Here is a 26769-nt window from a genome sequence, read left to right on the forward strand (position 1 = left end):
TTTTTTTTTTTTGAGACGGAGTCTCGCTCTGTCGCCCAGGCTGGAGTGCAGTGGCCGGATCTCAGCTCACTGCAAGCTCCGCCTCCCGGGTTTACGCCATTCTCCTGCCTCAGCCTCCCGTGTAGCTGGGACTACAGGCGCCGGCCACCGCGCCCGGCTAGTTTTTTTTTTTTTTGTATTTTTTAGTAGAGACGGGGTTTCACCGCGTTAGCCAGGATGGTCTCGATCTCCTGACCTCGTGATCCGCCCGTCTCGGCCTCCCAAAGTGCTGGGATTACAGGCTTGAGCCACCGCGCCCGGCGATGCAAATTTCTAAATGTTTTAAGGAGGGATGATAATACAGAACTGTCAGTTTTCTCTGGCCTTTGCTTTGTTGGTAACCCTGAGACCGGGGGCTGCCCTACCCTCATGAGCCATTACCCAGTGAGTAAAACTCTTCCTCTGGGTCTGCGTATTGAGTGTCTTTTAACTTGGATGACCTAGGTGTGCGGCCAGCTTCCTCTCAGCGGATCCTAACCCAGGGTGTTCACCTTCGCAGGTGTGGGAAGAGAGGAGAGAGACCCGAGAGTGGGGCCGGCTGTAGGGAGGCATCCCCACAGTGAAGGATGCTTGAAGAATCAATCTTGGCTGCCCTGGAGCAGGAGCAGCTGGGGGAAGTCAAGTTGGAGGAGGAGGAGGCTGCCAGCCCAGAGGACCCCAGGCGGCCAGAGTCCAGGCTGAGGCCCGAGGTGGCTCACCAGCTGTTCAGATGCTTCCAGTATCAGGAGGACATGGGGCCACGGGCATCCCTGAGCCGGCTCCGGGAGCTCTGCGGCCACTGGCTACGGCCGGCTCTGCACACCAAGAAGCAGATCCTGGAGCTGCTAGTGCTGGAGCAGTTCCTGAGTGTGCTGCCTCCGCACCTCCTGGGCCGCCTGCAGGGGCAGCCACTCAGGGATGGGGAGGAGGTGGTGCTGCTGCTGGAGGGCATCCACCGGGAGCCCAGCCACGCGGGGCCGCTGGTGAGAGGGTGGGGCAGTGGACTGAGCAGTACACAGATGATGGGGACTTGATCGCCCCAGTGAACAATCTCTGGAAACTCCACTTTCCCCCACCTGACCATTCCTTCTTCACCTCTTAACTCCTGCCCTGTCTGACTCTCACCTCGTTTCTGTCCCATGTCCCCTCGGAGTCAGAAGGACACAGGCTGCCACCCCGGGAGTCACTTAACTTGAATGTGTTTTGAACAGGATTTTAGTTGTAATGCTGGCAAGAGTTGTCCCCGTGCAGACGTCACCTTGGAGGAAAAGGGGTGTGCTTCCCAGGTCCCCAGCCACAGCCCCAAGAAGGAATTGCCTGCAGAAGAACCTTCAGTGCTGGGCCCATCGGATGAGCCTCCCCCAACCCAGCCAAGGCCTGCCAAGCCTGCTGAGCTGGGACAGTGGAGACTTCCCCCAAGTTCAAAGCAGCCACTGAGCCCGGGGCCCCAGAAGACATTCCAGGCCCTGCAAGAAAGCAGTGAGGAGCCTGTGCCCTAGGAGGCCAAGGACTGGGTGTTGGGGAGCGGCCTGGATGTCTGGGGTGGGGTGAGAAGTGGGGCCTCCCCAGGTGACCGGGACAGGAGAGCACCAAGGTGTCTTCACAGGGCCCCGATGATGTGGTGCATATCCTTGCAGCCACATGGCAGGCAGGGCTGCCTTCTAACAGTGCTTCCTCCCCTGTTCCCCAATGCTGTCAGGCCCCCAGGGCCCCTCACCATGGCCAGAGGAGAGTTCCGGAGATCAGGAGCTGGCGGCTGTGCTGGTGAGCTGGGCCGCACCCCAAGGTGTTCTCAAGCCCCAGGAACTTCCCTACCACTGTAGTTTTAGCAAATCCATACCTTCCCTGATTCAGTCCTGGGAAGTGTTTCATTCCCCACAGGTTCCTGAGGCATGATCCTCTCTGACCAAGGGTTTCTGCTCTTGATACAGGAGTGCCTGACCTTTGAGGATGTGCCAGAGAATAAGGTGTGGCCTGCACACCCCCTGGGTAAGCAACCCTTCCCTGGAGTAGTGACCACTGATGCCTCTTTCTTTTTCTTTTCTTGTCTTTTTTTTTAAGAGATGGAGTCTCGCTGTGTTGCCCAGGCTAGTCTCAACTCCCGGGCTCAAGCAATCCTCCCACCTTGGCCTCCCAAAATACTAGGATTACAGGCGCGAGCCACCGTGACCGGCCAACACCGCTTCTTTGCCTGAAGTTCCAGACCCTACCTGACTTTTTGGCCTTTTTGTTTTTTGAAACAGGATGTTACTCGCCCAGACTGTGGCACAATCATGGCTCACTGCAGCCGGGAACTCCTGGGCTCAGGTAATCCTCCCACCTCAGCCTCCCGAGTAGCTGGGACTACAGGTGTGTGCCACCATGCCCAGCTAACTTTTTGTTTTGAGGTCAAATAAAAGGGCACCCTTGTTTGACCTCTATCCTCTCTACCCACCTACCAGGTTTTTTGTTTGTTTGTTTGTTTGTTTTGAGATGGAGTCTCGCTCTGTTGCCTAGGCTGGAGTGCAGTGGCACCATCTCGGCTCACTGCAACCTCCGCCTCCCGGGTTCAAGTGATTCTCTTGCCTCAGCCTCCCGAGTGGCTGGGACCACAGGCGCACGCCACCACACCCAGCTAATTTTTTATTTTTTGTAGAGACGGGGCTTCACCATGTTGGCCGGGCTGGTCTCGAACTCACTCCTGACTTCAAGTGATCCACTCGCCTCGGCCTCCCAAAGTGCTGAAATTACAGGCGTGAACCACCGTGCCTGGCCTTTCACCTACCAGCTTTGCAGGATCCTGGGTTTCTTTCCACTTCCAGGCCAATCAGGTTCTGGTGATTGATAGGGGCCCTGGGAATAGGCCTGACCATCTCTGTTTTCTCTTGTTTCCCAGGATTTGGAAGCAGAACCCCAGACAAGGAGGAATTTAAACAAGAAGAGCCCAAAGGGGCTGCCTGGCCCACTGCCATCTTAGCAGAGTCTCAGACAGATAGTCCTGGGGTGCCGGGAGAGCCTTGCGTCCAGACGCTCGGACGGGGCGCTGCGGCGAGTGGCCCTGGTGGAGATGGGTCCCTTCTTGGCGGCAGTGAAATTTTGGAGGTCAAAGTGGCTGAGGGCGTCCCCGAGCCCAATCCGGAGCTGCAGTTCATCTGCGCAGACTGCGGGGTGAGCTTCCCGCAGCTGTCTCGCCTGAAGGCGCACCAGCTGCACTCGCACCCGGCCGGGCGCTCCTTTCTGTGCCTTTGCTGCGGGAAGAGCTTCGGCCGCAGCTCCATTCTCAAGCTGCACATGCGCACTCACACGGACGAGCGGCCGCACGCCTGCCACCTGTGTGGCCACCGCTTCCGCCAGAGCTCGCACCTGAGCAAGCACCTACTGACCCACTCCTCCGAGCCGGCCTTCCTGTGCGCCGAGTGCGGCCGCGGCTTCCAGCGCCGCGCCAGCCTTGTGCAGCACCTGCTGGCGCACGCCCAGGACCAGAAGCCTCCCTGCGCTCCTGAGAGCAAGGCCGAAGCGCCACCGCTGACCGAAGTCCTGTGCTCCCACTGCGGCCAGACCTTCCAGCGCCGCTCCAGCCTTAAGCGCCACCTGCGGATCCACGCCAGGGACAAGGACCACCGGTCCTCCGAAGGCTCCGGCAGCCGCCGCCGGGACTCCAACCAGAGGCCCTTCGTGTGCAGCGACTGCGGCAAGGCCTTCCGGCGCAGCGAGCACCTGGTGGCCCACCGGAGGGTGCACACAGGTGAGCGGCCCTTCTCCTGCCAGGCCTGCGGCCGCAGCTTCACGCAGAGCTCGCAGCTGGTCAGCCACCAACGGGTGCACACGGGCGAGAAGCCCTACGCCTGTCCGCAGTGTGGGAAGCGCTTCGTGCGCCGGGCCAGCCTTGCCCGCCACCTGCTGACCCACGGTGGCCCTCGGCCCCACCTCTGCACCCAGTGCGGGAAGAGTTTCGGCCAGACCCAGGATCTAGCCCGCCACCAGCGCAGCCACACTGGCGAGAAGCCCTGCCGCTGCAGCGAGTGCGGCGAGGGCTTCAGCCAGAGCGCCCACCTGGCGCGCCACCAGCGCATCCACACAGGGGAAAAGCCCCACGCCTGCGACACCTGCGGCCATCGTTTCCGCAATAGCTCCAACCTGGCCCGCCACCGCCGCAGCCACACGGGCGAGCGGCCCTACAGCTGTCAGACGTGCGGTCGCAGCTTTCGGCGCAACGCGCATCTGCGGCGGCACCTGGCTACCCATGCGGAGCCAGGGCAGGAGCAGGCCGAGCCCCCGCAGGAGTGCGTGGAGTGTGGCAAGAGCTTCAGCCGCAGCTGCAATCTGCTGCGACACCTGCTGGTGCACACGGGCGCCAGGCCCTACTCCTGCACGCAATGTGGCCGCAGCTTCAGCCGCAACTCCCACCTGCTGCGCCACCTGCGCACCCACGCCCGCGAGACGCTATACTAGCTTGGCCCGCCTTCCGCCAGCCGTGCCCTGCGCCACCTACCCGGGGTCCTCCACAGCGGAGGCCTGCAGGAATGTCGTTTCCTACCACACCTCACTTCCCTCTCCTTCCACTTTCATGGCTGTCCTTCCCTGCCCGAGGCATTGCTTTCCGGCCTCAGCAATGTAATTAAAACGCCCGAAGTAAAATGGCCTTCTCCAAAATGGCCCCTCTTTATTTCTTTACAAGTCCACCAAAATTCGAACTGTCAGCTGTCCCTCTGGGGCACAGGGACACAGCTGCACCTGTGGAGCAGGCTGCCTGGAAGCAGGTGGGGGGAGAGTGTTACCACCCGAAGTGGGAGAGAAGGGGGAGATGTCAGCCTTCACAGCCAGCTGTGGGGAGGGCCAAGGAATCTGACCCTGGAATGTTTTCTCCTCTGGAGTCTGCCCTTGATCTGTGCTGTGCAGTAAGTACTCACTAGTCACATAAGACTCCTTGACTTGGCTCAGCGTGGTGCCCATGCTCCCAGCACTTTGAGAGGCCGAGGCAGGTGGATCACCTGAGGTCAGGAGTTCAAGACCAGCCTGGCCGGGCGCGGTGGCTCAAGCCTGTAATCCCAGCACTTTGGGAGGCCGAGACGGGCGGATCACAAGGTCAGGAGATCAAGACCATCCTGGCTAACATGGTGAAACCCCGTCTCTACTAAAAATACAAAAAACTAGCCGGGCGAGGTGGCGGGCGCCTGTAGTCCCAGCTACTCGGGAGGCTGAGGCAGGAGAATGGCGTGAACCCGGGAGGCCGAGCTTGCAGTGAGCTGAGATCCGGCCACTGCACTCCAGTCTGGGCGACAGAGCGAGACTCCGTCTCCAAAAAAAAAAAAAAAAAAAAAAAGACCAGCCTGATCAACATAGTGAAACCCCTGTCTCTACAAAAAATACAAAAATTAGCTGGGCGTGGTGGTGTGTGCCTGTAGTCCCAGCATCCTGGGAGACTGAAACAGGAGAATTGCTTGAACACGGGAGGCAGATGTTGCAGTGAGCCTAGATCATGCCATTGCACTCCAGCCTGGGCAACAGAGTGAGACTATGTCACCAGATGTTGCAGGAGAAATTCCTCTCGTGGAAGACCCCAGGAAAGGACATTTCAAGGAGGGGGGATCAGTCAACTGAGAGATGGAGGGTGAAGAGTTGGGAGAGGCCACATTTGAAGCACGGGAAGCCCTCCTGATGTATTGAGTGCCTACTGTGTGCCAGGGAAGGTGCTGGGTTATTGAGGGGAATAAGGGGAAGGCGGCCTGGGAAGGATGTGGGAGGGGCGGCCCAGGCAGAGGGAGTAGCAGGAAGCCAGGCCTGGGGAAGGGAGGAGCCCCAGATGCAGCTGGATAGCATCAATGCCTGGGGCCTGACAGGTCAGCCCTGGGCTCATGTGCAATGGGAGACCTGCAGAGGGCTCAGGAAGGGAGGGGTTTCTTCTCTAGTAATAAAATCACTTCAGCTTTGGCTACTGCATGGAAATGGCTTGAGAGAGGCAAGACCAGGAACACCAGCTAGGAGGCTGCGACTGCTGTCCAGGCTGGGGGTGACAGAGTGCCTGGGGACCACAGCACAGCAGGAGGGATTTCTAGGTAAGAGGAAGCCAAGGGGGACATGAGGGGTGAGTCAAGGGGGACACGGAGTCACTGGAGAGGTTGGGGAAATGGTAGAAAGAACTTGAGCAGCTGGGCGCGGTGGCTCACACCTATAATCCCAGCACTTTGGGAGGCCGAGGTGGGTGGATCACCTGAGGCCAGGAGTTAGAGACCAGCCTGGCCAACATGGAGAAACCACGTCTGTACTAAAAATACAAAATTAGCCAGGCATGGTGACATATGCCTGTAATCCCAGCTACTTGGGAGGCTGAGGCAGGAGAATTGCTTGAACCCAGGAGACAGAGATTGTGCCACTGCACTCCAGCCTGGGCAACAAGAGTGAAACTCTGTCTCAGAAAAACAAAACAAAACAAAAAACTTGAGCAGTGGTGGACAGGAGATCCCAGCACGTGGCACAGGGTAAGGAGAGGCGGGGCCAGGGTTGGGCCATGGGCGGCCCCTCAGAGCTGGGGTCTCAGGCCAGAGACAGTCCTTCCAGGATAAAGGGACATCAGAGGTTTCTGCAGGATGCGGAGGAGGAAAGCCTGTGGGGCCCTTTGAGGCTCTGCAGAGAGAACTCTGGATCCAGCTGCCTCCTTCCTCAGGAAGGCTGGGGGCAGCAGGGCCCAGAGAGCCTGGCGACACCTTTCCTTCCCCCTGGTCACCTCCCTCAGCCCTGCAGGAGCTGCTGGGACAGGGGCTGGAAGCAAGCAGGGCCCCTCAGAGTGACCAGGGCCACCAAAGGTGACTGTCAGGGTTGCTGTCCAGCTGTTTCCCTGGCTGGACTCTAGGTTGGAGCCAAGGAGGGCTTGCTCCGAAACTCAAGAGTGCATCCAATGCTCTGAAAGGGCAGACCAGGGAGGGGCATACTGACCTCCAGCAGTGTTCCTGGTCCCCAAGCCCCCCACACCCTTGAGCACACCCCAGTGTCCCTCCCAGACTGCGGGCTCAGCCCTAGGAGAGCTGCTCAGGGAGCCTTCCTGTGGGTGTTTGCTCCTCCCCAAGCCGTGGCCCATTTCCCCTTCCTCCTTCCTCCTCAGCCCAAAGGCAAGAGTCATGGAACCCCAGGATAGGATGGGACAGAACAGGACAGGGCCCCCAACCCCATCTTTATCTCACCAGCTGCTGCTGGCTGCCAAGCCTCCCCTGAATGGGGTAGGCTGGTCTGTGTGAGTAAGCAGAGGCAGGAAGTGGAGGACGACGGGAGCCTCTGCAGGGCCAGTTGAGCGTGGCCTCCGAAATGGTGAGAAGTGCCCTCCCAGTCGTTCCTCCTGGCTGCCCCGGGCTCTGCAACTGCAGGGTGCTGAGGCCTCAGGCCCAGAGATCTGACCCCTGCCTTCTTGCCTCTCCCCTGAAACCAGGGCCTGGTGGGGGACTCCGGAGTCCCCTCTGCCCCAGCCCCTGGGGCCCTTGATCTTGGGAGAAAACCAAGGAGAATTTGTGGCCCCAGCCCTGCCCGGGGGATGAGGACGGAAGAGGGAGTCATGACAAGAAAGATGTGGGGGCCAAAGTCCCCTCACGCCGGGGGCTCAGGGGTGGTGATCAGGGAGCAGTTCTGTGCTTCCAGCTCTGTGATCAAGGACACACCAGGCTGAAATCCTCTAGTCCTCAACCAACCCACTAGGGCACGGAGACCCATGCACCATTATCAGTAAGAAAGTCAGGGGCCTGGCCTTGCTCTTCAACATCTAGAACCTGGGTAGGTCTATCGGAGCCACAGTCTTCTGTCACTACTGGGCCCCCTGCCTCCCTGTGCCTGCCTGTCAGAGAAGCCTGGAGATACGCACCTGATTCCATTTAAGCAACTGTTATTTTATTTTATTGTTTTCAGGGGAAAGCATGAGTGCAGTACCCCACTACCACAAATTATGCAGCCAGGTGTCCCACACTTGGGGAAATCACAGGGGTCAGCACATCCGGGGTGCAATTGAGACGGTTTGGCTCTGTGTCCCACCCAAATCTCATCTGGAATTGTAATCCCCACATGTCAAGGGAAGGACGTGGTAGGAGGTGATTGGATCATGGGGGCACTTCCCACCATGCTGTTCTGGTGAAAGCGAGTGAGTTCTCACGAGATCTGATGCTTTTCTTGTTTGTTTTTGCTTTGTTTTGTTTTGTTTTGTTTTGTTTTGTTTTGAGATGGAGTTTCATTCTTGTTGCTCAAGCTAGAGAGCAATCGTGCAATCTCTGCTCAGCACAACCTCCACCTCCTGGGTTCAAGCGATTCTCCGCCTCAGCCCCTCTAGTAGTGGAGATTACAGGTGTATGCCACCACTCCCAGCTAATTTTTATATTTTTAGTAGAGACGGGGTTTCACCCATTGGCACAGGCCGCAGAGCTCCCTGGAGGGTGTGCTGTGCCTCACATTTGGGGTGGGGCAGTGGTAGAGAATGAGAGGTCGGAGGGAATCCAGGAAAGGAGGAAGAGACACCCGGACCCACACAGGCCCTACTCTTGGGCCTGCCCAGCTGAGCCAGCCTCTGAGAGGATCATTCTCTGAGTCGTTTCCAGGAGAGCCCTGCCCCATCCCTGCCCCAGGCTTTCTGGGCTGTGAGGGGCTCCTGGGACAGGTGCTCCCTCTCATCTGCACCCCTGCCATTCTCCAGCGCCCCCGACAGATGTGACCTCCAGCGCCTCCAGTGACACTCTCACCCCATCACTATCCTCCTGCCACTGGGCGTCCCTGACTGAGCCCTGACACACAGGCACCTCGGGAAATACTGAGGGCACCCGCACCCTTACGGTCTGTTTTCAGATATGCCCACAAAACACACGCAGCCTCTCACTCACCTTCGTGAAGCACATGGCGGCCAAAAGTTCCAGGAGCCAGGGCCCGCTGACGAGGAACAGGTGTGAGGAAAAGTGTCTCAGAGAAGCACCCTCCTCCCCAGAGGGTCCTCACCTTCAGAAACCCCACCTCCCCACCTGAGATGACCCAGCTCCACTGAGACAGTCACCTTCTACACCCAGTCTTCCTGGCACAAAGACACAGCTGGTTTCATGGGGGAAGTGGGGAGTAGTGGGCGGAGCCTCTCCCAGGGCAGGAGAGAAGGAGGCCACTCCTGCACCAGCTAAGTCATGCTCTAGGCTTCAGCTCCAAGAGACTGTCTCTCCATGCCCCCCAATCCTAGACCCTCCATGACTCTCACAAAGGCCACCATCCGAAGGCATCTTGGGGTCCATCCAGACTGTACCTTGTTTTTATAGCTTTACGGTGATGCAATTCACAGGCAAAGCAATTCACTCACTGACCTGTGCAATTTAAAGCACAGAACTGTGCAGCTATCACCACAACCCATTTTAGAACATTTTCATCACTTCTAAGAGAAATTCTGCCCCTCTGAGGCATCACCACAAGTCCTCATTTCCCTGGACAACCACTCATCTACTTTCTTTTACGTTTTCTTTTTTTTCTTAGACAGAGTCTCCCTCTGTTGTCTAGGCTGGAGTGCAGAGGCACGATTTCAACTCACTGCAACCTCCGCCTCCCGGGTTCAAGCAATTCTCCTGACTCAGCCTCCCGAGTAGCTGGGATTACAGGCACATGCCACAACAACCAGCTAATTTTTGTACTTTTAGTAGAGACGAGGTTTCACCATGTTGCCAAGGAGTCTCGAACTCCTGACCTCAAGTGATCTGCCTGCCTCGGTCTCCCAAAGTGCTGAGATTACAGGCGTGAGCCACTGAGTCCGGCCTCATCTGCTTTCTCACTCAACGGATGCGTCTCCCCCACACGTTTCCTGTAAGTAGAATTACACACTAGGTGACCTTCTGTGTCTAGTGTCTTTCACTGAGCATTGTGTTCTTGAGGTTCATCTGTGTTGTAACATGGATCAGTCCTTCATTCCTTTCTTCTGGCTGCATAATATTCTACTGTGTGGATAGACCACAAGCGGTTTCTCCATTTACCCATCAAAGGATACTTGGGTTCTTTCCACTTTTTGGCTATGCTGAATAATGCTACTGTGAACATTTACGCACAAGTTTCTGTGCAGACATATGTTTTCACTTCTCTTGGATATGTATGAAGGAGAAGAATAGCTGGGTTACGTGGCAAATGTGTTTTTATCCTTTTGAGGAACAGCCAGACCATTTTTCAAAATGTCTGTCATTTTACATTCCCAGCAGCAGTGTGCGAGGGTTCCTGTTTCTCCACATCCTCAGAAACATTTGTTATGCTCTGGGTCTTTTTAATTCTAGCTATCTTAGTGGGCTGAAATGGTATCATGTGACAATTTTTTTTTTTTTTTTTTGGATACAGTGTCGCTTGGTCGCCCAGGCTGATGTGCCATGGCATGATCTCGGCTCACTGCAACCTCCAACTCCCGAGTTCAAGTGATTTTCCTGCCTCAGCCTCCCAACTAACTGGGATTACAAGCATGTGCCACCACACCTGGCTAATTTTTGTATTTTTAGTAGAGATGGGGTTTCACCATATTGGCCAGTTGGTCTAAAACTCTCAATCTCAAGTGACACCTGCCTCTCAAACGACTGCATCAGCCTCCCAAAGTGCCTGGATTACAGGTGTGAGCCACCACACCCGGCCTTTTTTTTTTTTTTTTTTTTTGAGACAGATCTGTTGCCCAGGGTGGAGCGCAGTGGTGTGATCACAGCTCATCGTTGCTAAGACTTCCCGCCTTCAAGTGATTCTCTCCTCTTAGCCTTCTGAGTAGCTGGGACTACAGACATGAGTCGCCACCACGCCCGGCTAATTTTTGGATTATTTTGTAGAGACAAGGTCTCACTATATTGCCCAGGCTGGTCTTGAAATCCTGGGCTCCAGCCATCCTCCTACTTTGACCTCCCGAAGTGTTTGGATTATAGGCATGAGCCACTGCGCCCAGCCTCTTTCCAACTTTCTGGATGATGTCCTTTGAAGCACAAAAGTTTGAAATTTTGATTATGAGACCATTTAAAAAATAAAAATAATTGCTTTGACATGACATTTTTGTGTAGCAGTTATAAAATTTTAAAGGCTCTGGAAGTCTACATGGAGCCATGAGGCAGTCTCAATTCCACAGTGGCCGACTGTCCTCCAGGTGCCCCATAACCAACTTTTGGGTTCCTCTCTACTTCTTCCTCCCACTCTTCTTTCTTCTTTTTCTTCTTCTTCTTTTTATTTTATTATTATTTTTTTTGAGACGGAGTCTCGCTCTGTTGCCCAGGCTGGAGTGCGATCATGAGATCTTGGCTCACTGCAACCTCCCTCTCCCAGGTTCAAGAGATTCTCCTGTCTCAGCCTCCTTAATAGCTGGGATTACAGACATGCACCACCATGCCTGGTTAATTTTTTTTTTCTATTTTTAGTGGAGATGGGATTTCTGCATGTTGGCCAGGCTGGTCTCAAATTCCTGACCTCAAATGATCTGCCTGCCTTGGTCTCCCAAAATGCTAAGATTAAGGTGTGAGCCACCACGCCCAGCCCCACTCTTCCTTCTTAGATTCCCCATCAACCCTGGATTCCTTCTTCTGCAAAGCCGGGAGATTCAGGTCGTCCAGTTCCCGCCACCACACTTCTCCCTAAGTCCATCGATGCTCAGAATAATGAAAGCGCTTTTTGTCCATTCATTTTTATTGTCCTGACTGGGATGAATAAGTTTCTAAAATACAAATTTCTCCCTCCTCATACATGGAAAAGAAACTGACAGAGGCCCAAATCGTTTCCCAGCAGCCCAGAATTCCCAGGTAACTGACTGACCAAAGTCTCCTGCCTCTGTCCTCATGCTGATCTGTTTGTATGAGAAATTGGGGGAACCCCTTCCCTGGTCGCGGGGATGGCTGCCCACAGCCTCAGCTCCAGGAAGCACTAGGGGGTCACGGAGGCTGGACAGCAACTTAGGAAGTGGCCCCTAAGTGACTACCCATGGGGGTCAGGCCGTCAGTGTGGCTCTGTAGAGAAGATATGAAGAGATTGGTCCTGGGATGGGGGAACACTTCAGAGCCACAGAAACGCCACGAGACAGTCAGCTACTGCCCCCCACAATCCCGGCAACTAGTTAAAATGCAGATTCCTGACCCCACCCTGAGTGAGGATTCAGGGTGAGGTGAGGGATCTGCAAACTTAAATTTCCCAGTGATCCTGATGTGGGATAGCCTAGAAAAATAGTTCCAGAGGCAATCATTTAGATCCTAAAACTGTGGGGAGTAGGGACAGGGTGAATCAGGTGCCCCCAGGTTCCACCCACCCCTCACTCTAGAACTAAGGCCTTCCAGGAGAGAGTGCTGAGGGGGCAATGACCAGGCCTGAGCCACGGTTCCGTCCCTGTCTTTCCACCAGCATTGAGTTGATGGGAGTTAAGCTGTTCTCTCCAGGGTGCAAGCAGGGAAGGGGTTCTTGGGGATAGAAGGGTGCTCCATTCAATGGGAGGCAGTTCTGGGCCCAGGGAGGTGCCCAGGCTGGGTGGCCGAGGAGGAGGAGACGGGTGGCAGGGGAGGAATGGAAACAAGGTTAACAGGGTCTGGAGAGCAAGGATCATCCCTCCAGCCACTGATGCCACCACCCAGGACGTGGCGCATGGGTTCTCAAGGGTGATATCTGGGCTGGTTCCGGGTCTGGGTCCCAGGTTCCCACCAATGTGGCAATGACTGTAGAGGGGCATCGTGGGAGCAGAACGGGGTGAGAAACTGCGGGTGGGAGAGGGCAGGGCCCAGCTTCGCAGTAAAGCCTGTCCTCTAACGAGCCAGGAACGCCAGGCACAGTGGCCAGGCAGGGCGGGGCTGCGGAGAGTCCCGGGACTGCGCTCCGAGAAAAGCTGCCTTTTCCTGGAAAAGGACAGTCCTTCGGGGGCAGCTCGCGGCCAGGGACCGCCGACCCTCCGGGTGAGGCCGCAGGCCCGCCCCTTGTCCTCCCCGGGCTCGGTCCTATCCCCCGGGCGGCTGCCGCGAGGGAATGACGGGGGCGGCGACCGACACGTGGACCCAGCGCGCGCGCGCGCCCTGGCGGCCGGTTCAGGTGGCATCGCAGGGGGCGGGAGATCCCGCGGAGACTGAGCCCAGCGCCAGGGCGACCAGTCCCCGCTGCCGCCGCCCCTGCGCGGGAGATCCACCCCGCTTAGTCCGCGCCCAAGCCCCCGTCTGTGGGAACAGACAAGGGGCCTCCGCCCAGCGCCTCACAACCCCCGACCAGGTCCAGCTGCGGGGGACTCGGCCGTGGAGGGCGCTGTTCCGTCTGGATCGCTCCCCCCATCAGCGGGAGGCGACAACCCTCACCAGCAGGGGCAAGAGGAGCAGCGGGAGGGGAGCGGGCCGCCGTCCTGCGGCCTGGTTGAGCTCGCACTGACAATCGCAGACTCTGGACTCGGGGGTCGCTTTGGGGGGCCTGGGGGCGCGGGGACCAAAACTTGGGGCGGGGCAGTCCAGCCAGTTGGGACCCATGGGCTGGGGGGCGTCCGGCTCGGCCTTGATGCTGTTCTTGGGGAAGCGCCAGTAGTGGGCACCCTTGAAGAAGTAGGTGTCACCTGGGAGAGCAGAGCTTGAGTCCCGGTCCCGCCCCGCCCCGCCCCGCCCCGCCCCGCCCCCGCTCCCTGCTGCCCAAGGACCCCCATCCCCGCAGGGTGGTCTCCATGTCCCCATTCCCCACACCCCTCTCCTCACGCCAGGCCCAGTAACCCGCAGGTCACCGCGCTTCCCACCTGAGTTGCTGACGGTGACATCGTCAGGGGAGGGGGGCGCGCCTTCCCAGAGGCTCAGGTCGCGAGGGTAGCCGGGGTCCGGGCGCGCCGCCGCCTCATCGTAGCGCCAGTACTGCCGGCCGCGGACCAGGTAGGTCTTCCCGTTCTGTGGCCACGAGAACACGGCATCCACCTCCTCCCCGGGGGGCAGCCCCAGCTCCGTGAGCGGCCGCGCCCCGCGCTCCAGCTGCCGGTCCTGGAACACCCAGAACTGGGGCCCTGCAGAGCGGAGGCCGGGAGGTCAGCGTGGGCTCCCCGCGCCGGCCCCAGCGCGCTCCACGGCCCGCCCCACTCACCGCTGAAGAGAAGGATTCGGCCGTCTCCGTGCCGGGCATAGGCGGCCTGCACTACCCTCACCTGGGCAGGCAGCCCCTCCCAGAAGCGGTGCAGCCGCGCAGGCCGCGGGGACACCAGCTGTCCGGAGGGCTGGAGGCGCCAGAACCAGGGGCCTGCAGGGCACAAAGGGGTTCACAGGAAGGCATGAGACAGCATGAAGTCTCCTCCCGCAGGGTGTGTGGCTGGGTGGGGACGGGTCCCATCTGGAAATCAAGGGCGCAATGGATCTAGGGTGACCAGCCCATCCTGGCCTGCCTGGGACTTTTCCCTTTTTAGCACTAAAAGTCCCAGGGCCGTGCCTGGTGGCTCAGACCTGTAATGCCAGCACATTGGGAGGCTGACAACGGAGAATCACTTGAGCCAGGAGATTGAGACCAGCCTGGGCAATAAGTGAGACCCCATCTCTACAAAATAAAAAAATAAATTACTAGCAAGGCATGTTGGCATGTGCCTGCGGTCCCAGCTACTAGGGAGGCTGAGGTGGGAAGATCACTTGATCCCCGTATTTTGAGGCTGCAGTGACCCATGATCACACCACTGCACTTCTGCCCAGGCAACAAAGCAAGACTCAGTCTCAAAGAAGAAGAAAAAAAGTTCTTTCGGCCGGGCGCGGTGGCTCACGCCTGTAATCCCAGCACTTTGGGAGGCCGAGACGGGCGGATCACGAGGTCAGGAGATCGAGACCATCCTGGCTAACCCAGTGAAACCCCGTCTCTACTAAAAATACAAAAACTTAGCCGGGCGAGGTGGCGGGCGCCTGTAGTCCCAGCTACTCGGGAGGCTGAGGCAGGAGAATGGCGGGAACCCGGGAGGTGGAGCTTGCAGTGAGCTGAGATCCGGCCACTGCACTCCAGCCTGGGTGACAGAGCGAGACTCCGTCTCAAAAAAAAAAAAAAAAAAAACAAAAAGTTCCACTTCCAGGGTAAGCCCACAACCCCAGTGGGTCACTGAAGTGGGCAGGAAGCCAACATACATGAGGCCACATGAAATGACTCACCTTTGAAGAAGAAAGTTTCCCCTCGGATGTTGGCGATGGCGTCAAAATTGCCCTCACATCGATCAGGGATGGGGAAGGATGGGCTGGGGAGGAAAGGAAAGGTGAGCGGGGTAGGGGGCTTGTTTCCTCCAAGGCGGAGACCCCCACCATCCCCATCTCAGAGGACACTGAGGCTGGGCAGCTGGTCACCCAAGGTCACCCATTTAGTGGGGGCCTCACCTGTCTGGGGGTGAGACTGGGGGCTGGGGAGGAGGAGCCAGGGGTTTCCTTGTGGGCTTGTCATATGGGGTTTGGGGTGCCTTCCCTGTGGGGAAAGAGTCAAGCAAGTGTGGGTCCCCTGGCCTGCTGCAGAGGACACTGGATGGGGCAATGATGGTTTCACGGTGGGTCCCTCTCCTCCTACCATAGAGCTGCTGCAGGCCATCACGGTCATCCGGAGACAGGCGGTACTTGTCAGGGTTGCCCACCGGACCCTGGTAGAAGGGCCTCATAATGGAGTTGGGGGCTGAGGAGTGGCCCAGGCCCAGGGCGTGGCCAAACTCATGGACAGCCACGGCAAACAGGTCCGTCCCCTCGCCGTCTGCAGGAGAAAGTGGATGGAAGCTGAGGCTGCCCCTGCCTGGGGAAAGGGGGCACAGGAAGGCCCTGCGAGTGCGGCTATGGCCAACAGGAACAGCAGGACACCCTCCAGAGGTGGCCCCAGCCTCCTCTGCCCGGGACCCCCCCGAACTCTCCATCATCCCTGTCTCGTCACCCAGTCAGCATGGCTGTGCTGGACACTGGACCACAAGGCTAAAGAGACCCAGAGAACACACAGAGGAAGAGGCCACCTTACACCCAGATGGAGCCCCTCCTCTGGGAAGGGAGCACTTTTTGCACAGAAGTTTGAGGGGAGGAGCTGGATGTGGTGACTCACACCTATAATCCCAGCACTTTTGGCATCCCGGGTGGGAGGATAGCTTGAGCCCAGGAGTTCAAGACCAGCCTGGACAACATAAGGAGATCCCCATCCCTATAAAAATAAAAATAAAAAAATTAGCCAGGAATGGTGGCGCACGCCTGTAGTCCCAGCTACTCAGGTCCCAGGTTGAGGCAGGGAGGCAGGAGTATTGCTGGAGCCCGGGAGGTCAAGGCTGTAGTGACCCATGACCGTGTCATTGCACTCCAGCCTGGATGACAGAACAAGACTCCGTCTCAAAAAAAGAAAACAGAAAATAAAAGAAACTTGAGAGGGCGGTGGGGCGAGGGCAGGAGCCTACAAGGTGCGTGCCATTCTCTGCAGACAGCCCCAGCCCTGGGAGCATCCCCTCCTCCCAGCTACAGTCTATGGTCAGCGACCCCCACCCCTCTCCCCCTTGCCACCCCCATCTGCTGGGGATGTAGGTCCATGTCCTTGACCCAAGACCTTCTCCCATTCCTGCCTCCTACCCCATTCGTACCCCCATCCCTCCTCAAGTCATATCCCTTACATTCCTTGAGTCCTCCATCCCCTCTCCCCATCTCCCTGTCCACAGCCTCTACCCCTCCTCATCCTACCCTGTACCACCCCCACCCCAAGTCTTCCTGCATCTCCTTGGGAACACAGAGCTCCTCTAGCAGGCACTCTCAGACCACAGCCCGCTGGCCCCAGCACCCGGCCTCACTCCCAGCCTCTTCCCACCACAGCAGCCTCTTCCCTCCAGATTCAGCTCAGGCGCTCAGGACCGCCAGGACCCAGAGGATTCACATGCCAGCCTGGCTGAAGCCCAGCTCCTCATCAACTGGTGAGCCGCCTGCTGCCTCCTGCTCCGGCTGCTGAGAGGCCAGAAGAGACCAAGACAGAGACACAGCCCCGCAGCACCACAGGGAGGCCCCGATGGCCCCATGCGGATGAGTTTCATGGCCATCTCCAACTAAGGTCAGCACTGTTCAGGGCAGGCTCATAGGTAACGACCTGATGAACTGAAAAGCAAACTTATCTCACTCGCTAAAGCCACTTGCTGAGCGTCTAAGCATGAAACGTGAGTCCTAAGAGGGGTAGCAAACACGTTTTCATTCACTTCTCACCAAACCTGTCTCCTAAGCCCATTTTACAGAGGAGGAAACTGAGGCACAGAGACTTCAAGGTAGGTGGCCATCACGGGTTTCAATGGTCTTGGTCAAATCACATCTGCACTGATGAATTTCCCTGTCAACTGTAGGTTCTCTTGTTGCTCTGAGTTCTTTTTCTGAGAAACTGGGGGAAGTTTGGTGTTTCAATCAGAGCGATATCATTCATCTCTCACCTTCTTCCCTGCCTTGTCTCTCCTTGGCCATACTGAGCTTCCGGACCCTGCACCCCTTCCTGCACCCTTGTCACGCCATGCATCTGGGGGAAATTACACAACCACAACTGTGCAGCCCCAGCCCCACGAGATTCTCAGAGGGCAGTCCACAGGGGCCCCAGTACCTCCTATCATCCTTGCCCCAGGCTCTGGCAGGCAGCTCCTGCACGCTTCCCTCAGCCCCATGGCAGGCTCAGAGCCCCTCGAGCTTCCAGTCAACCCCAGCCCCCAATTCTCAGATGATAAATGTGTTTCCTGTTTCATCAAGACAGGACATCAATGTTATCTGTAACTTCCGGTGCACTGGGGCACACAGCTGCATCTCCCCATGCTCACCTCCTGCCTCTTGCTGTGCTCAGTGTGAGGACTTAGCCTGGATCACCTCCTCCAGGACAAGAACAACCTACCCTCATTCATCCCTGCCTCTGGACATGTATCCTTCCATCCATCCATCCCCCGCCTCTGTGCATGCATCTGTCCGTCCATCCATCCCTGCCTCTGTGCATGCATCTGTCCATCCATCCCTGCCTCTGTGCGTGCATCTGTCCGTCCATCCATCCCTGCCTCTGTGCATGCATCTGTCAGTCTATCCATCCCTGCCTCTGTGCATGCATCTGTCAGTCTATCCATCCCTGCCTCTGTGCATGCATCTGTCAGTCTATCCATCCCTGACCCCTTCTTTGTATCAGCTCATCCAGTGTTCAGTGCTCACAACTCCCTCATCCTAAGACGCTCATTGGACCTATTCCCTCCCCTCACCCCACGCGGCTCTCTGCCCTCCCTTCCCAGTCAAGTTCTCCAGCCAGTGGTCTCAACTCAATCTTCACTTCCTCTGCTCCTCTCATGCCTAAGCCCACTGTGGCCTAAATTCTTCCCCAACGCGCTGGGTCTACAGGCACTAAAAAGGTGACTTTGTCCCTGGATGACCAAATACAAGCCAATGTAACTTACTGGGCTTGTTTTTGTCCCAGCCACGGCTGACCACTTCCTCCTTCACTCTTGTTGTTGATCACCTTGGGCTCAGTCTTTCTCCATCTCTGTTGATGCCACCTACCCCTTCATGGTGGGGTTCTCTGTAGCTCTGTGTCTGACCGTCACGTTCCACCCTTTCCTCCCAGAAGCTTGCCAGCCCCCATGGACTGCTGGCTCTCAAGGCGGCCACTAGCCCAGCTCTGACAGCAGATGGCAATGCACACTATGTGGCCCGGGGCAGGCCCTGTGCTGAGAGGCACGGGTGAATCGCTCATTTCATCGGCAAGCCCATGCCACCAGCAGGCACCATTCTCCTTGCATTTCTCAGGCGAGGAACCTGAGACAATGAGGTGAAGGAAGTTATTCATTACGAGGGGAAGAACCCTGACTTACTTGAATTCAACTTTGAAGCCCACATCCTCCTTTTGTGTGTGACAGGGTCTCACTGTGTCACCCAGGCCGCAGTGCAGTGGTGTGAACACAGCTCATTACAGTCTCAGCCTCCCTGACTCAAGCAATCCTCCCGTTTCAGCCTCCTGAGTAGCTGGGACTACAAGCATGTGCCTCCACGCCTGGCTGAAGCCCACATCTTAATGTTGCGGCACACAGCCTCCCCAGCTTTTGCCTCGCCCAAGCCCTCCACAGGACCTAGGCACCTCCCTGGCTGTCCCTCTCCCCCCGTCACTCAGGCTCCCCAGCAGCCCACAGCCAATGTAGTTAATATGGGGCTACAAAGAGCTGGGCCTGGCCTCAGGCGGGATCGCCTCCCTGGCATTGCCATCCCTGCTGCAGAACTCCCATGGGATCAGGCTCCTCTCCAGCTGAGACCACATCCTCACTCAGCTTCTAGACTGTTCCTGCTTCCCATCCCCCTCAGCACATGGCCCCTGAGAAACTGCTTGCACAAGAATTTCCCTCTGGAGCTCCACCTCTAGGGAACCTGACCTCAGACAGAGGAGACCAAGCTCTAGGGCAGGATCCTCAACTTCCTGGGCCCCACCTGCATGGCCAGCCCGGAGCTCTGCAGACTCCCACCCAGACCTGCACTCGTGCCTGCCTTCTGCAAGCCTGCTCCTCCCTCTCCCACTCTCCCACCTGCATTAACAGCACCACCAGGACACCATCCTCCAAAGGCCCCAGCCTCATCTCTCCTGTCACCAGGATCCAGCCAGATCTCAATCCGTGCCCATCCTAACTGAACCTCCCTTAGATCCGTCCACTGCCCCCTTCCCCGGGAGCACACTCCACCATCTCGTGCCTGGACCGTGCGAGAACTTCCTGCCTCCCTGCCTCTATCCTACCCCCGGACCCCGCTGAAGTTGATGATAGTTCCAGAATGCAAAACCCCTTAATGCTTCCCCAACTGAACAGTCTTCCACATGCTTTCAAGGTCCTTGGTGATCTGGGACCTGCCACCTTCTGCAGTCTCCCTACTGATGCCATAGTTTTGGCTTCCGGCCTCAGATGTCCCGGGTCATTTCCCTGTTCACTGGCTCCTCGTACCCCTGACTGAGCTGACTCACTGCCTTCCTATTGGATCTCAACCCTGTGTACCCGGGGAGAGCGGAACCCTGTATGTCTGGTCTTGTGCTAGTAGGCGCTCAGTGTGTATGTGTGGATATTCACATATATATATATTTGAGATGGAGTTTTGCTCTTGTTGTCCAGGCTAGAGTGCAGTGACACGATCTTGGCTCACTGCAACCTCTGCCTCCTGGATTCAATAGATTCTCCTGCCTCAGTCTCTCCAGTAGCTGGGATTACAGGTGTGTGCCACCACACCCGGCTAATTTTTTTGTATTTTTTAGTAGAGATGGGGTTTCAACATGTTGGTCAGGCTGGTCTCAAACTCCTGACTTCAGGTGATCTGCCTGCCTGTGCCCCCCAAAGTGCTGGGATTACAGGCGGAAGCAACGGCGCCCGGCCTATATTCATATATATATATTGAGGGAATGAAGTCACCTCTTCTAGGAAGCCTCCTCTTGCCCAAGAGCTTTGGGCGAACATCTCTGAGCCCCTGCAGGCTTCAGGACTTCCTCTGATGGGATTCTGTGCAGCTGTGTCACTGTGGGTTTTGTCATTGCCAGTCACTCTTCTGACTCAGCTGCCAGGTAGAGATTTGTTTTCATCTCTGTAAGCCCCCAGCTCTGGATTGGAGCTAGGCACCTGCTAGGCCTCTGTGATGGTCAATTTGGCCCAGCTGTCGTGCCCAGCTGGTTGGTGAAACACCAGTCTAGATGCTACGGTGAAGGTGCTTTGTAGATGCAATGAACATCTACAATCAGTTGACCTTAAGTCAAGTAGATCATGCTCCATAGTGTGGCTGGGGGTGGGGCGGGGGCAGAGCCAATCGGTTCAAGGCCTTGAGAGCAAAAGCGAAGGTTTTCTGGAGAGGAAGGAATTCTGCCTCCAGACTGTCACTGAAATCCAGAGTTGCCAGCCTGCCATACAAATTTTGGACTTGCTAGCCCCTACAATCACGTGAGCCAATTCCTTAAAATAAATCTCTTTACATACACACACACACACACACACACACCCCTCCCCACACACACATACACACACAGACACATCCCACAGACACACATCCTATTGGTTTTGTTTCTCTGGAGACCCCCTAGATGATAGAGCCTCCATCAATAAATATAACTTAAACCTAATCATTGGCCAGGAGTGGTGGCTCATGCCTATAATCCCAACGCCTTGACAGACCAAGATGGGAGGATTACTTGAGCCCAGGAGTTCAAGACCAGCCCTGGCAACACAGTGAAGCCTGGTCTCTACAAAAAATTTTAAAACTAGCCAGGTGTGGTGGTGCACATCTGTGGTCCTGGCTACGTGGGTGGCTGAGGAAGGAGGATTGCTTGAGCCAGGAGGTGAAGGCTAAAGTGAGCTATGATTGTGCCACTGCACTCCAGCCTGAGCAAGATAATGAGATCCTGTTTCTACAAAAGGTTAAAAAAAAAAAAAAAAAAAAAAAAAAGGCCAGGTATGAAGTTGTACACCAGTGATCCCAGCTACTCTGGAGACTGAGGTGGGAGGATTGCTTGAGCCAGAAGTTCATGGTTGCAGTTAGCTCTGATTGCACCACTGCACTCTAACCTAAGGAACAGAGCGAGACATTGTGGGGTTTTTTTGTTTTTTTTTTTTTTTTGAGACGGAGTCTGGCTCTGTGGCCCAGGCTGGAGTGCAGTGGCGCGATCTCGGCTCACTGCAAGCTCCGCTGGGTTCACGCCATTCTCCTGCCTCAGCCTCCGGAGTAGCTGGGACTACAGGCCACCCGCCACCGCGCCCAGCTAATTTTTTGTATTTTTAGTAGAGACAGGGTTTCACCGTGTTAGCCAGGATGGTCTCGATCTCCTGACCTTGTGATCCGCCCGCCTCAGCCTCCCAGAAAACTTATTCTGGCCGAGACCAGACCTGGCAAGAGGATCTCTCATAAGAAAGGAGATTTTACCTGTTGACCCAAAAGTCCAGGTCTCCTCATCGTCAAAGTGAGTGTCCCCGGAGACGGGGTGCTCCCCGGGGAAGAAGGCATGGGCTAGGGTGCCCCCCAACCCGTCGAAGGGGTAGCTGTCCTGGTGGAAGGCGCGGGCAAAGTCGATGAGGATGTCGGGCTCCTGGCCCTGGGAGGAATCCACCTCATGAAATGTGAGGTCTGACTCCATGCCCCAGGCCATCAGGGCATAGTTCATGAGGACCCGCACGGTCTCCTGGCTCAGTTGGGAGCTCTGGGGGAAGGAACGTACCCTGGGGAGAGGGGAGCAAGGCGTAAGGGTAGCCATGGAGGGAGTAGGCAGCCATTCAAAGCTGGAGCCCAGCAGGCAGGCCCAGGGTGCGGGTGGGCCCCGGGACCTACCTCCACGTCAGGGTTCGCTTCTTCCACACGCTGCCGCTCAGAGCATACCGGCGACGTCGCCTGACCAGCCCGGCCACCCCCAGCACGTCAGGCAGGGAGCAGCGGGGCTTTCGCATGGTGGCCACTGTCTCTGGGTCTGTGGGAGACATTTGGTGATGTGGGGGAAAGGGGTGCACAATAGGAGAGCCTGCCTTAATCATAGCACCAGTCAACTTTCTACATGGGAAAACTGAGGCTCAGAGGGCTTAAGAAACGTGTCCTCGAAGGCCCCCCAGCCCAGATTTGAACCCAGGCAGTCTGTCTCTAGAAGCCAGCTCCTACCAAGCTATTCCCACTGCCCTTTGGAGCGACGTCACTTGGCCTGGACAAACTGGCTGCATGCAGGTGGTGCTCAGAGGCTCAGGCCAGGATTTCGCATCCAGCTTTCCTGGGCCCTGGTGGGCAGACTCTGGAGAAAGGAACCCTGGGTATGCAGTGAGGACCTTTGAGGCTGGAACCCTCTGGGAGCTGTGCAGGCCTCACACCATCACTGCCAAGCTCTCCTCAAACCCAGATTAAGTCCAAAGTCCCCAGGCCGGCTGGGTCTCTGGCCTCCTGTGGCAAGCCACCTCCTCTGGGGTTAGGTCTCTCTGGGGTCCCCTTTCCCAGTCAGGCTCCATCCCCAGTAGCCTCATTTCCAAATTAAGGTCAAACTGCACCTCATTTGTTGAGACAGCAAATAGTAGTGAAGGACATATAGATGCCAGACACTGTTCTAGGCTGTTCGTGAGTCACCAGGACACAGAAAGGGCCTACCTTTCCTTGTAGTGAGCCAGATCCTTCAAATTCCCTCTTCTTACCCACTTAACCCCACAGAAGAGTTCCTTAGCCCTGCCTCCAAAATATACACCCCAAATCTAACTACTCCTGGCCACATACGCCACCCATCTTCCTGCCACCATCCCTCGTGTGGACTCCGTAGCCGTCTTCTGCCTGGTCTCAGGGCTCCTGCCTTTCGTTCTCCATCAGGACTCAGAGGAAGCTTAAAACTGCAAGTCAAGGCCGGGCACAGTGGCTCATGCCTGTAATCCCAGCACTGTGGGAGGCCAAGGTGGGCTGATCGCTTGAGACTCAGAGTTTGAGACCTGCTTGGCCAACATGGCAAAACCCTGTCTCGACTAAACATAAAAAAAAATTAGCTGGGCATGGTGGCGGGTGCCTGTAGTCCCAGCTGCTCAGGAGGCTGAAGCACGAGAATCACTTGAACCTGGGAGGCAGAGGTTGCAGTGAGCCGAGATTGCACCACTGTACTCCAGCCTGTGCAACAGAGTGAGACTCTGTCAAAAAAAAAAAAAAAAAAAAAAAAAAAGAACTGCAAGTCATACCAAGTTCCAAGTTACTTCCCTTCTGAGAACACTTGCGCAGTTGCTAATCACTGTTGGAATCAACCCCAATCACCTTTCAGGGCTCTTGGCTGAGGCCTCTCGCCAGAGCTCTTCAATGCTCCTTTCGCTCCAGGCACACAAGCTTGTGCGTGCCATGGGGTCTTTGCACTTGCCCGGGACATTATTCTTCCACATCTTCCCATGGCTGGTTCCTCCTCTTTGTGGTCTCAGCTCATATGACACTTTTCAGAGGGACCTACCCTAACCTGACCAGCCCCTCGGTGCCAATAGCATTTTATTTTTTTCCAAACACTCACCACTATCTGAAATTATCTTGCATATTTATGTTCTTGATCTGTCTCTCTCTCCCTCGAGAAAGTTAGCTCCATGAGAGCAGGAACTTTACCTACTTTATTTATCACTATACCATTGGAGCTGAAAGGGCATGCCATCTAAGAGATGCTCAAAGTATATTTTGTTAGAGAGACTGGATCTCCATATGTTGCCCAGGTTAGAGTGCAGTAGTGCAATGATAGCTCACTGCAGCCTTGAACTCCTGAGCTTAAGCAATCTTCCCACCTCAGCGTTCTGAGTAGCTGGGACCACAGGCCTATGCCACTACAGTCGGCTAAGTTTAAAAAAATCACGCTTTAGGCCAGGTGCGGTGGCTCACGCCTGTAATCCCAACACTTTGGGAGGGCAAGGCGGGAGGATCACAAGGTAAGGAGATCGAGACCATCCTGGCTAACAAGGTGAAACCCCGTCTCTACTAAAAGTACAAAAAATTAGCCGGGCCGGGTGGCGGGCACCTGTAGTCCCAGTTACTCGGAGGCTGAGGCAGGAGAATGGTGTGAACCCGGGAGGTGGAGTTTGCAGTGAGCCGAGACTGCGCCACTGCACTCCAGCCTGGGCAACAGAGTGAGACTCCGTCTCAAAAAAAAGACAATCATATATAAAATCCTTAGAGGGCTGGGCACGGTGGCTCACACCTGTAATCCGAGCACTTTGGGAGGCTGGCCACCTGAGGTCGGGAATTCGAGACCAGCCTGACCAACATGGAGAAAGCCCCTCTCTACTAAAAATACAAAATTAGCCTGGCATGGTGGCGCATGCCTGTAATCCCAGCTACTCAGGAGGCTGAGGCAGGAGAATCACTTGAACCTGGGAGGCAGAGATTGCGGTGAGCCAAGATCCTACCATGGCACTCCAGCCTGGGCAACAAGAGCAAAACTCTGTATCAAAAAAAAAAAAAAATCCTTAGAGAGTGGGAGGCGTCTCACTTTGTTGGCCAAGCTGGTCTCAAACTCCTGGCCTCAAGCAATCCTTGAGTCTCCGCCTCCCAAAGCCCTGGGATTACAGGCATGAGCCACCAGGTTCTTGATAAATGCTTATGGAAAGATGAATGTCTGAGGCCCTCTGGGGTTGGGGCCTGAAATCAGCATCTTCACAGCTCCGTGTTCCAGGAGCACGCTGAGGTCTAAAGACTGTAGGGCGGTGGTCAGGCTGTATGCAGAGGCAGGGCTGGGGAGGGGTGAGGGCCACCTACCCATGCGGCCGGTCTCAGGCAGCCCCGCGAACCTCTGCATGACCTTGATGGCATCGCGCAACTTCGCAGGGCTCTGCAGCTGGGCCTGGGCAGGGTTGGGTGGCGGTAGGTAACCATAGCGCGTCAGCCAGTCCTAGGGCATCGGAGGGGACATGTGAAGCGGGCTGGTGAAAAGTATGGGCTCTCCCTGCCCACCACCATCCTGGCAGCCCTGCCCCTCTCAGGCACTCAGAGCCGAGCGCCCCAGCCCCGGATGCCTGCCTGCTCCCCTCCGGAGGTCCCCACTTCAGTCCCGGGTTTGTCAGTCTTTGTCTGGACTTCAGCTCCTCACGTCAGCTCCTTTCCAGAGCTCCAAATCCCAGCCCCAAACCTCCCCACAGACCAATAATCCGGGAGCCCAGACTCCATCCTCAGTCACTCTTTGGATATTGGAATCTTGCCGCTGCTTTCTCCGGACCCAGGAGTCCGGACCCGGCTTCCCTCTCAATCTCCCTGCAGACCCCAAGAAACTGCAGACCCCAAGAGCCTGTGGACCCCGCGCTCACCACGCCCAGGCTCACGTCCTGCGCCGAGGGTTTCGGGGCGCGCGCGGGCGGTGGCAGCAGCGGGAGCAGCAGCGCCAGAAGCCGGAGCCGCAGCCGCATGGCGCGCCCCAGCCCTGGCCGCCGGCGGGGTTCGAAGGGGGCCTGGCTGGGGCCGCCCTGGGAACCTGGGGAAAGAGATCCGGGTCTGGAGAGGGCCGGGGGCACCCGGCACGGAGCAGGGAGGGATGGGCTGGAGGGCTGGGGTATGTTCGAGGGTCCTGGAAAGCGCGCGGTGGAGTCAACGGAGGGTCCAAGAGGGCCAGAGTCGCGCCGCTGGGTGGGGTGGGCCTGGGAATCCCAGGACGGTAGAGAGGACGCGGGAGCGGCGCAGCCTCTCGGGGTCCCTGGGCTCTGCGCCGGCGGCCCCTCCTCTCTGGGCGCGAGCGGAGGGCTGCGTGGGGCAGGCCGGGCCGGGCGCACCCAGATAAGCGGTAAGGGCGCGGCAAGGGAAATGGCCCAATCTTCGGACGTTCAGGGACAAGGGGCGGGCCAAGAGGTGGCCCCTGCCCGACCCAGAGACCCTCCTCCGACGCAGGACGCCCGGGCGGGGCCCGGGGGTCCACGGCTCCAACTCCCTCGCTCGCAAGTTTCTCTTCCTAGATCCCCGCTCCTGTGGGACTCCCCGGGGCAGGGTTCGCTTCTGCTTTCTTGAAGCCGCGCGGCTTGGGGGAGGGCGGCCCGGGCCTCCGACTTAGCCAGCCCTCCCCATCCCTGTATCCCGCCCCGCTCCTTCCCCCCAGGACCGGTGCTGCGGGTTGTCTGAGAGCCGGGGGGATTTCCGGGCAGCAGGAGACTGGGAAGGAAGCCTCCTTCCCTACGGGGTCCCGGTCCGCCCTCTGCCCCGCCAGCTCCAGCTGTGCGCGGTTGCAGCTGCCAGAGGGCCGGATACTCAGTCCCCCAGCCCACATGGGCTGCGCGCGGGACTCGGCTTGGGCAAGCGGGGGTTTGGGCCGCTCTAGATCCCGGGAACAGGAGCTGCTCTGCGACTGCGCCCGTCTCCCCAGGTGCCGGACATTTAAATGCAGCAACCACTGCGCGGAAGCCGCAGCACCGGTCAGTGCCGGGAGCCGGAGACCGGGGGG

At 57.1% G+C, this 26769-nt stretch overlaps 2 protein-coding genes and 1 pseudogene across 7 annotated transcripts in view; 1 reads left to right on the forward strand and 2 right to left on the reverse strand.

Moving 5' to 3' along the window:
* ZSCAN10 (zinc finger and SCAN domain containing 10) overlaps window positions 1–4646 on the forward strand; it is a 10808-nt gene extending 6162 nt beyond the window's left edge. The window contains exons 2-6 of one of the 6 annotated variants that reach the window (XM_025370801.1): window positions 539–1001; window positions 1230–1497; window positions 1718–1782; window positions 1950–2007; window positions 2894–4646. In XM_025370801.1, coding sequence (XP_025226586.1) covers window positions 606–1001; window positions 1230–1497; window positions 1718–1782; window positions 1950–2007; window positions 2894–4449 — 2343 coding nt within the window. In that variant the 5' untranslated portion in view covers window positions 539–605 and the 3' untranslated portion in view covers window positions 4450–4646. Of the gene's footprint in view, window positions 1–313; window positions 1002–1229; window positions 1498–1717; window positions 1783–1949; window positions 2008–2893 lie in introns of those variants that run through there. The other 5 variants (XM_025370802.1, XM_025370803.1, XM_025370806.1 and 2 more) reach the window with 5 other exon arrangements.
* A 3238-nt stretch (window positions 4647–7884) lies between these two features.
* On the reverse strand, window positions 7885–8018 carry LOC112614910 (annotated as a pseudogene).
* A 3592-nt stretch (window positions 8019–11610) lies between these two features.
* Window positions 11611–26284, reverse strand: MMP25 (matrix metallopeptidase 25). Its single transcript, XM_025370730.1, has 10 exons — window positions 25649–26284; window positions 25104–25236; window positions 22194–22329; window positions 21792–22084; window positions 15463–15639; window positions 15279–15363; window positions 15060–15142; window positions 14023–14175; window positions 13688–13945; window positions 11611–13513 (listed from the first exon to the last, which is right to left on the reverse strand). Exons 1-10 carry the CDS (start codon window positions 25745–25747, stop codon window positions 13242–13244), a joined length of 1689 nt encoding a protein of 562 aa, XP_025226515.1. The 5' UTR covers window positions 25748–26284; the 3' UTR covers window positions 11611–13241.
* Between the last annotated feature and the right edge of the window lie 485 nt (window positions 26285–26769).

Source organism: Theropithecus gelada, chromosome 20, assembly GCF_003255815.1.
Source record: "Theropithecus gelada isolate Dixy chromosome 20, Tgel_1.0, whole genome shotgun sequence".
NCBI classification, from domain to species: Eukaryota; Metazoa; Chordata; class Mammalia; order Primates; family Cercopithecidae; genus Theropithecus; species Theropithecus gelada.